The sequence below is a fragment of the Melanotaenia boesemani genome, chromosome 16, assembly GCF_017639745.1.
Source record: "Melanotaenia boesemani isolate fMelBoe1 chromosome 16, fMelBoe1.pri, whole genome shotgun sequence".
In the NCBI taxonomy this organism is placed as follows: Eukaryota; Metazoa; Chordata; class Actinopteri; order Atheriniformes; family Melanotaeniidae; genus Melanotaenia; species Melanotaenia boesemani.
The window spans coordinates 2,762,643-2,773,577 of record NC_055697.1 but is presented as its reverse complement, the minus strand read 5'-3'; the positions used below and the strand labels follow the sequence as shown (position 1 = coordinate 2,773,577).

General features: G+C 40.6%; 1 protein-coding gene across 1 annotated transcript; it reads left to right on the top strand.

The window, feature by feature from the left end:
* Nucleotides 1-223: 223 nt before the first annotated feature.
* si:ch211-125o16.4 (neuroblast differentiation-associated protein AHNAK) lies at nucleotides 224-10,307 on the top strand. The gene is made up of 5 exons (XM_042011096.1): nucleotides 224-294; nucleotides 1,851-1,919; nucleotides 2,084-2,204; nucleotides 2,296-2,471; nucleotides 3,185-10,307. Exons 2-5 carry the CDS (start codon nucleotides 1,917-1,919, stop codon nucleotides 9,848-9,850), a joined length of 6,966 nt encoding a protein of 2,321 aa, XP_041867030.1. The 5' UTR covers nucleotides 224-294; nucleotides 1,851-1,916; the 3' UTR covers nucleotides 9,851-10,307.
* The last annotated feature ends 628 nt before the right edge of the window (nucleotides 10,308-10,935 follow it).

Genomic DNA, 10,935 nt, shown 5'->3' with positions numbered 1-10,935 from the left:
CCTCTGTTAACCTGGTTAGTCCTGTTAAGGAGTGGTATGTGTCTCTTTGCCACATCTTTTACACTTTCAAGGCAGGTTTCGGCTGCTGAAAAGTCCAGTCTGAAGTCAAGGCATGTGTGTGTGTTGTAAGTGGGGCTGAAAGGAGAGGCGGTACTGATGCTGCCCAACCTGTTCTCCTGGCTGTCTTTGAGATTTCAGGCATTTAACAGATTGGTCCCGTCCCGTCTGACAGAGCAGCAGCGATACACTGAGGAGGAGATATCTCTCTATAGTCGTCTCTGCAAGCGCAACCTGGTGAGTCTCAAACTCAGGTGGTAAGGTAGAGGCCGAGTTCATTTAAAAACAGAAACTTAATAAATTAGCTTATGTAAAATTGATGCAGGACATGTTTGTTACTGTAGTTTTGTTTAAAAGTTCCAGGGCAAAACTAAAATGTAACCACAGATTTGGATGGGGAGGGAATTATTTGATAGACTCTTGAAATTTCTTTCATGTTGCAGTGTTGTGGATCAAAATGTTGATTTGATGCGTCATTGTCCAGCTGAGAAATTGGGATCTTTGCGAGTGTTGAGGTTTCCAACATTAACAGCAGTTCAAGAGTTAAAATGAGCCAAAGCAAACTGGAAGTGAAGAATATAAAATATTTCAGCATTTATATTGAGCATTGTTGATGTTTTGCTGATGTACTGCTTTGTGCTGTGTGTGTGTGTGTGTGTGTGTGCTGGTGGTTCCGCCCTCTTTTAGGCGATACTCCCATTAATCTCTATGTGGCTTTACTGTCTTTTTACTCAGAATTTCTGTTGGTTTCTGGTTGAAGGAGGTCTGTAGAAACAGATGGATTCACAAACATCATTCTGTTTTGGACTGAATTAGTGATCTAGAGCACCTGTGCAGAAACAAAGCCGCAGTCACAATTACTATAGATATCTGATGTGTTTCAGGCTCCTTCTTTCTTAATGAATCAGATGCCTACAGGACTGTTAATGAGAAGAAAAGTTGTGATTTGTTCACTTAGTTACCAAGTTGTCTAACAAATTCCTGCAGAGGTGAACAGTTTCAGTCTTAGTTGAAGTTCATCCCCTCTGAGGACACAATCCAGCGTAGCTTCACTCAGATCCTGCACCATCGGCATCAGTGCAACTGTGCTGCAGTGAATTAGCATTTCCACATGAAGATGTTGAGGTGTGGTTGAAGGGAGGGCTGTGTGTGTCAGACTTAATGCATCCAAACCAACTGGTTTAGATGCATACATTCCCCAGAACAAGCCTGGCAGAAGTTTTGGATTCCTGAAGAGTGAGACAACACGTGTGTGGGTGTTGTTTGGCTGTCAGTCAAGTAAACGCAGGTAAAGAGTGCCGAGCACATTCAGTGTGACCTTACCTCCTGTAAGTAAAACACACTGCAGACTGGAGTTATTTCAGCGATGAGTGTTGAAGGTCGACTTCTGCTTGGTTCATACTGAAACTGTTTATATTGTTGCCATCTTCCTGTTATATTTCCAACTGAGGCCGAATATAAGAATTTACATTATACCTAAAAGCTTATTAGAGATAATATTAAACACCAAATGAGGCATTAATCCAAACAATTAGCAGCGTAAAAAGATCAATTATATGTCTATTTAAATTAGTGGTAACAGGACCATTTTTAGGATCTGTCCCTTTCTCATTTAATGTAAAAGTATAAAAGACAATTAAAACAAAAAAAAAAACAACGATATTATTACAATAATCTGACAAGCCATCTCTTCTTATCACGTCAGTCTTGTGGTGTGCTGTGTCTTCATTTTGCATTTAGTTTTTAGTGTTGTCACATTACAACTTACAAAGTTCTTCTCTGCTGTTTTACAGATAGCTCTGCTGCAGCGTTCTGTTGGTCTACAATCCTGATATGTGGGCATAAAATACAGCCTAAAAATGGTAAGTAAGACAAACCAGCACATAAAACAGTTAAAATGATACTTTATAAAGAAAGGGTTCCAAATACACAATAAAAATATGGACCACAACAAACGGGATAGTGGATGCATGATTATGGTGCAAACATGTCTCATTTTCTTTGTCTGAACCTCTTTCAAACAAAGAGTGGAGAAAGCAACAGTGCAAGTCTTACCAAAGGACTGGTTCTGGAAGACTCTGGGAAAGGACTTGCCATTACCGGGAACACAGATGACACAATCACTGCAAAAAGTGGTCTGAAAGCTGGTGAGAGAAAAGCCTGTGAATAAAAATAACCTTTTAAATACATAATCAGTGTGTAAGTCAGATGATTTGAAACGGTTTCTTATTGCTCCAGAGGATGAGATTGTTGCAGTCACAATAAAAGTAGATGACCTCAACAAGAAAGAAGTTCTGGACTTCCTGCAGAGCCTCAAACCACGTGAAGACAATGTGAAAGTTGTGACAAAGAAGGACTTGAATGCCAGCGCTAGTTTGGGTCCCTTGGGATTAGGTCTCAAGGGTCCTACAGAGGTAAAAATCACAGTCCAACCTGAGCAACACATATTTTAAATGCATTAAGAACACAAGCATCTCCATTCAGTGTTATTCTGTTTTTGTCCCACTGCAGTGAAAACAAAATTTAGTTGATAGTGATCCTTTTCTATGTAAACAATCCACTTCAGCTCTTTCATGCATTCATTTCTAAAAACTAATGCAACATGTTTTTCACCTTTTCTACAGACATGTACAATTAGGCTTTTGTTTATTTATTGATCATATTTACGTTTCATTTATTAATTTAATTTTTATCTTTTCTAAAACATGATTTATAACATAATGTCTTATCATATTTCTATAATATAGCTGTATCATTTTCTTTTCCTGTTTCTCACTATATATATATATATATATATATATATATATGTATATATGTGTGTGTGTGTATGTGTATACGTATATTTATATGTGTGTGTATAGTGCCACTCTAGTGGATACTATACATCTCTAAACTTAATTAATACCATTTGGCTTTATACTAACTAACTAACCAAATAATAAAGAAATAATACATTGAATAATTTTTTATGTTAATTTGAGTGATGTGATCTTTCATTACTGTTAATGCAAGCAGTCTAATTTAAGAAATGTAATGTATCGCTTGCCATTGAATTTTCTGTAGAAAGTTAGAATTATATGCAAACCTACATTTTAAATTTCATTTTTAAAATACATCTGTATTGCAGGACCTCCTGGACAAGGATCTAACACTAAAGGCATCCGCTGAAGCACCGACTGTTTCTGTGGATGGCTTGGACGGAAAGCTGAAAGCTGCACCTTGCATAGGAGCTGAAATTAGTGGTCCTGCTCTCAATGGTGCCGTACCCAAACTCAGCCTAAATAAAGCCTCAGGTGACGCTGGTGCTGCAATCAAAGCACCCTCCATTGGGCTGAAACGACCAGATTTAAATGCAGATCTAAGTGGCAACCTTAAAGCTCCTGGTGCCAGTGTCTCAGTTCCCCAGCTCAACACAGGCAACTTTAATGACAAGACCCCCAAATTTAAAATGCCACAATTCGATCTGCCTCATATCAAAACACCCACAACAGATGTTGACATTACCTTGCCCGAAGCTGACACCAAAGGCTCTGATGTAGATGTTCAAACCCCTGAGGTTGACATTGATGCCTCATCTGGTAAAATCAACTGGCCTCATTTGAAGCGGAAGAAAAAAATTCATGGGTCGAAACCAGATCTGGACTTGGATACAAACATTGATTCACCAGATGTTAATCTCTCTGTTCCAAAAGTGGAGGGTAAGCTGAATACTCCAGAGGTTGATATTAACTTGCCAGATGCAGATATCAAAGGTCCTGACGTAGATGTGCAAACCCCAAATATTCATGTAGAAGCTCCATCTGGTAAAATCAACTGGCCTCATATGAAATGGAAAAAGCCCAAACTTCAAGGCCCAAAAGCAGACTTAGACATGGATGCAGACCTAAAAACATCTGATTTGAATCTCACAGCTCCAAAGATTGAGGGTGACATCAATGTGCCAAATGCTGAGCTGAATCTCCCAAAAGCTGACCTTAAACGTACTGATGTAGATGTTAACGCCCCAGATCTTGATATTGACTCTCCCTCAGGAAAAATCAACTGGCCTCATCTGAAATGGAAAAAAAACAAATTACATGGCCCCAAAGTTGATGTGAGTGAAAATTTGAATGCCCCAGATGTTGATCTCACAGTACCAAAAACTGATGGTGAGATTAATTCACCAGATGTTGATCTGAATTTACCCAGAGCCACTGTTGATGCCACACCACCAAATGTAGACATCAAGTCTCCATCTGGTAAGTTCAAATGGCTCACTCTGAAAAAGCCAAAGCAGTCAATCTCACGACCTAAGGTTGATGGTCCAGATGTTGATTTAGATGCTGATGTTTCAGCTCCTGACTTGAATCTCTCTGCTCCAAAAATTGATGGTGAGATAAATGCACCAAATGTCAATGTAAATTTACCAAAAGCAGAATTGGAAGCCCCCAAGTTACATATTGATTCTCCAGAGGTTGATGTTAATGGTCCCTCCGGGAAAGCCAAATGGCTCAACTTTAAGAAACCCAAATTTGCTACACTAAAAGGACCAAAGGCTGACCTTGATGCTAATGTAAAGGTACCAGATGCGGATCTCAAAGGGCCTGGAGTGGCTTTGAGTGCACCAGAAGTTAATCTTTCTGCACCAAAAATTAAAGGTGGAATTGAGACTCCAGACCTCAACATCAACATACCTAATGCTGATATTAAAAGTCCAGATGTGGATCTTAATGGTCCAGATGTTGACCTCGATAATAAGCTAAAGTTACCCAAATTTAAATTGCCAAAACTCAAAGGTCCAAAAGTAAATGGTCCTGAATTGGATGCTGATCTGAAAGCACCAGCCATTGATGCCAGTCTCGACTTGCCCAAAGTTGATGCACCTCAAGTAGACCTTAAAGCACCAGATCTTGATATCAGCTTACCAAAAGCTGATCTCAAAGGTCCTGATGTAAACATTGAAACTCCAGACTTTGATGCCTCAGCTGGAAAACTGAAGCAACCCAAATTTAAATTACCGAAGTTTGGCATGGCAGGACCAAAGGTAAAAGGACCCAAAGTTGATGTAAATGCTGACATCAACAGCCCAGACATGGAACTGTCTCTTCCAGATGTAGATGCAAACCTGCCCAAAGCAGAACTTTCAGCACCCAAGGTTGATCTGAAAGCACCAGCCATTGATGCCATTCTCGACTTGCCCAAAGTTGATGCACCTCAAGTAGACCTTAAAGCACCAGATTTAGATATCAGTTCACCAAAAGGTGCTCTCAAAGGTCCTCATGTAAACATTGAAACTCCAGACTTCGATGCCTCAGCTGGAAAACTGAAGCAACCCAAATTTAAATTACCAAAGTTTGGCATGGCAGGACCAAAGGTAAAAGGACCCAAACTTGATGTAAATGCTGACATCAACAGTCCAGACCTGGATCTGTCTCTTCCAGATGTAGATGCAAACCTGCCCAAAGCAGAACTTTCAGCACCCAAGGTTGATCTGAAAGCACCAGCCATTGATGCCAGTCTCGACTTGCCCAAAGTTGATGCACCTCAAGTAGACCTTAAAGCACCGGATCTTTCCTTGTCAGCACCTAAAGTCAAAGGCAGTGTTGATGCCCCAGATCTTGATATCAGCTTACCAAAAGCTGATCTCAAAGGTCCTGATGTAGACATTGAAACTCCAGACATCGATGCCTCAGCTGGAAAACTGAAGCTACCCAAATTTAAATTACCAAGGTTTAGCATGGCAGGACCAAAGGTAAAAGGACCCAAAGTTGATGTAGGTGCTGACATCAACAGTCCAGACATGGATCTGTCTCTTCCGGATGTAGATGCAAGCCTGCCCAAAGCAGAACTTTCAGCACCCAAGGTTGATCTGAGAGCACCAGCCATTGATGCCAGTCTCGACTTGCCCAAAGTTGATGCACCTCAAGTAGACCTTAAAGCACCAGATCTTTCCTTGTCAGCACCTAAAGTCAAAGGCAGTCTTGATGCTCCGGATTTAGATATCAGTTTACCAAAAGCTGATCTCAAAGGTCCTGATGTAAACATTGAAACCCCAGACATTGATGCCTCCGCTGGAAAAATGAAGCTACCCAAATTTAAATTACCAAAGTTTGGCATGGCAGGACCAAAGGTAAAAGGACCCAAACTTGATGTGAATGCTGACATCAACAGTCCAGACCTGGATCTGTCTCTTCCAGATGTAGATGCAAACCTGCCCAAAGCAGAACTTTCAGCACCCAAGGTTGATCTGAGAGCACCAGCCATTGATGCCAGTCTCGACTTACCCAAAGTTGATGCACCTAAAGTAGACCTTAAAGCACCAGATCTTTCCTTGTCAGCACCTAAAGTCAAAGGCAGTCTTGATGCTCCGGATTTAGATATCAGTTTACCAAAAGCTGATCTCAAAGGTCCTGATGTAGACATTGAAACTCCAGACATCGATGCCTCAACTGGAAAACTGAAGCTACCAAAATTTAAATTACCAAGGTTTAGCATGGCAGGACCAAAGGTAAAAGGACCCAAAGTTGATGTAGGTGCTGACATCAACAGTCCAGACATGGATCTGTCTCTTCCAGATGTAGATGCAAACCTGCCCAAAGCAGAACTTTCAGCACCCAAGGTTGATCTGAAAGCACCAGCCATTGATGCCAGTCTTGACTTGCCCAAAGTTGATGCACCTCAAGTAGACCTTAAAGCACCGGCTCTTTCCTTGTCAGCACCTAAAGTCAAAGGCAGTCTTGATGCTCCAGATTTAGATATCAGCTTACCAAAAGCTGATCTCAAAGGTCCTGATGTAGACATTGAAACTCCAGACATCAATGCCTCAGCTGGAAAACTGAAACAACCCAAATTTAAATTACCAAAGTTTGGCATGGCAGGACCAAAGGTAAAAGGACCCAAAGTTGATGTAGATGCTGACATCAACAGTCCAGACATGGATCTGTCTCTTCCGGATGTAGATGCAAGCCTGCCCAAAGCAGAACTTTCAGCACCCAAGGTTGATCTGAGAGCACCAGCCATTGATGCCAGTCTCGACTTGCCCAAAGTTGATGCACCTCAAGTAGACCTTAAAGCACCAGATCTTTCCTTGTCAGCACCTAAAGTCAAAGGCAGTCTTGATGCTCCGGATTTAGATATCAGTTTACCAAAAGCTGATCTCAAAGGTCCTGATGTAAACATTGAAACCCCAGACATTGATGCCTCCGCTGGAAAAATGAAGCTACCCAAATTTAAATTACCAAAGTTTGGCATGGCAGGACCAAAGGTAAAAGGACCCAAACTTGATGTGAATGCTGACATCAACAGTCCAGACCTGGATCTGTCTCTTCCAGATGTAGATGCAAACCTGCCCAAAGCAGAACTTTCAGCACCCAAGGTTGATCTGAGAGCACCAGCCATTGATGCCAGTCTCGACTTACCCAAAGTTGATGCACCTAAAGTAGACCTTAAAGCACCAGATCTTTCCTTGTCAGCACCTAAAGTCAAAGGCAGTCTTGATGCTCCGGATTTAGATATCAGTTTACCAAAAGCTGATCTCAAAGGTCCTGATGTAGACATTGAAACTCCAGACATCGATGCCTCAACTGGAAAACTGAAGCTACCAAAATTTAAATTACCAAGGTTTAGCATGGCAGGACCAAAGGTAAAAGGACCCAAAGTTGATGTAGGTGCTGACATCAACAGTCCAGACCTGGATCTGTCTCTTCCAGATGTAGATGCAAACCTGCCCAAAGCAGAACTTTCAGCACCCAAGGTTGATCTGAAAGCACCAGCCATTGATGCCAGTCTTGACTTGCCCAAAGTTGATGCACCTCAAGTAGACCTTAAAGCACCGGCTCTTTCCTTGTCAGCACCTAAAGTCAAAGGCAGTCTTGATGCTCCAGATTTAGATATCAGCTTACCAAAAGCTGATCTCAAAGGTCCTGATGTAGACATTGAAACTCCAGACATCAATGCCTCAGCTGGAAAACTGAAACAACCCAAATTTAAATTACCAAAGTTTGGCATGGCAGGACCAAAGGTAAAAGGACCCAAAGTTGATGTAGATGCTGACATCAACAGTCCAGACCTGGATCTGTCTCTTCCAGATGTAGATGCAAACCTGCCCAAAGCAGAACTTTCAGCACCCAAGGTTGATCTGAAAGCACCAGCCATTGGTGCCAGTCTCAACTTGCCCAGAGTTGATGCACCTCAAGTAGACCTTAAAGCACCGGATCTTTCCTTGTCAGCACCTAAAGTCAAAGGCAGTCTTGATGCTCCGGATTTAGATATCAGTTTACCAAAAGCTGATTTCAAAGGTCCTGATGTAGACATTGAAACTCCAGACATCGATGCCTCAGCTGGAAAAATGAAGCTACCAAAATTTAAATTACCAAAGTTTGGCTTGTCAGGACCAAGGGTAAAAGGACCCAAAGTTGATGTAGATGCTGACATCAACAGTCCAGACCTGGATCTGTCTCTTCCAGATGTAGATGCAAACCTGCCCAAAGCAGAACTTTCAGCACCCAAGGTTGATCTTAAAGCACCAGCCATTGGTGCCAGTCTCAACTTGCCCAGAGTTGATGCACCTCAAGTAGACCTTAAAGCACCGGATCTTTCCTTGTCAGCACCTAAAGTCAAAGGCAGTCTTGATGCTCCGGATTTAGATATCAGTTTACCAAAAGCTGATTTCAAAGGTCCTGATGTAGACATTGAAACTCCAGACATCGATGCCTCAGCTGGAAAAATGAAGCTACCAAAATTTAAATTACCAAAGTTTGGCTTGTCGGGACCAAGGGTAAAAGGACCCAAAGTTGATGTAGATGCTGACATCAACAGTCCAGACCTGGATCTGTCTCTTCCAGATGTAGATGCAAACCTGCCCAAAGCAGAACTTTCAGCACCCAAGGTTGATCTTAAAGCACCAGCCATTGGTGCCAGTCTCAACTTGCCCAGAGTTGATGCACCTCAAGTAGACCTTAAAGCACCGGATCTTTCCTTGTCAGCACCTAAAGTCAAAGGCAGTCTTGATGCTCCGGATTTAGATATCAGTTTACCAAAAGCTGATCTCAAAGGTCCTAGTGTAGAAATTCCCACTGTGCATGCCTCATGCGAGGAAAGAGTTGAGACACCCAAGGTAAACATGTGCCCAGCAGACACCAACATTTCTGTTCCTGGAGTAGGTTTGAGTGCATCAAAGATAGAGGGAGATGTCTATGAACCCAATGTTGAAATAAAAGCTCCAAATGTGGATGTCATTACTGAGAAATACAAGCCATTTTTCAAGTTTCCAACGAAAACTCCAGAGGTCAATACTTGTGCAAACCTTATGGAAGATGATGGTGTTGACTCTGAGAATGATGTGTCAAATACTGAAGTGGAGATTCCAACATTTAAATTCCACAGGCTGCCTACATACACCATTCCTGGTATTGGAGATATTGCAGAAGCAATTGGCTTATCAAAACTTGACACAGAGGAAAAGGATTATGTTGTCAGCAAAGGCATACGATTGCCAATACTGAATGCAGCAATAACGGCAGGAAACAGGATTGACATTATGGAGAGATTGAAAATGGCAAAGGAAAAAAGAGCCAACATCTCACCGACCGAAGAGAAAAATGATAGCAATCTGAAACTTTCTGCCCCAAATGTTAATGTAAGTGCCTCCACAGAAGCAGGAGATTCCTCTCTGGTGAGAGGAGGTACTTTCAAAGTAGAAAAGCCGGAAAAGTCTGACTTGGGTCTACAAGCTCCGGAAATTTCAACATCCGATGAAAATGAAAAATTGTCTGTTGGCCTCTCAAATATGCTTGGATTAAACATCAAGGATTAACGTGCTAATTGATTCTTTCAAGGTTAATCTGAGAACTAAAGCTTCTGTCCTGCAGTATTGTATATACATGTAACTAAAACAAATCCTCACTTGTGTTTGTAATCAAAAACAAAGAGAAAGGGTATTGAAAGATGATGTCAGTTACAGTACTATTATTGTGCAATAACTTTACCAAATGAAGAAAACTGTTTTATAGACTGTATGTATGTTGTGTTATTTATACATCCTTTTTTTCCCTATAAACATAGTTAATTTGCAAGTGTGATTCCTAATAAATAATTGCATATGATGAAACTTAACTATTTACGTTTCTGAGAGGAACTTTAGCTTAAATATTTTTAAGAATCAGTGAACTGTGTGAATGAATGTTTCTTTTTGTTTGCTCAGTAAATCAACCAAATGCTTTCAATATGATTGTGAATCTTTACTAATATTACAATTAAAATAAAATGGACCACTTGCTGATTTGCATGCAAAGAGTGAGAATGAATGAAAATGAATAAAATAGCATGTAAATACAATTTTTACAGACTTTTCTATTTAATTCTTAGGAAAATTTTATCTGAAAATTATTTCCTTATAGAGATTTAAGCTCAAATGCATATTCATTTAAGGAACAAATACTCAATATAAGTTTAATTGTTTGTTTAATTATTTATCAAATTTCTTAGCCTTACATTATGTCATTTACTAAAGGGTCTGTAAGACAGAACAACATGAAATCAAATGTGTCAAATACTACTGAACAGTTTTTTTTCCCCTCATTGTAAAATTACACTGAAGGTGACATCTCTTCATGTTGAATTTTGGGTAATTTTGGGTCAAAGATAATTTTGGTTGTGTATCATGGAGTTTATGTATCAAGGATTCTACTTGCACTGATTAGTCTTTTGTTTGAAGACTTCCTGCAAGGACTGTGTTTTTAGATAGACACTCTGCCAGCTACCTTTAAGACGGGATCTGAAACTCTGGTCCTAGAGGACCACAGTCCTGCAGGTTTTATTTGTTTCCCTGCTTCAACATACCTGACTCAAATTAATGAGTTATTGTGGAAAACTTGACAAAATGCTGTTGGATCCATATAA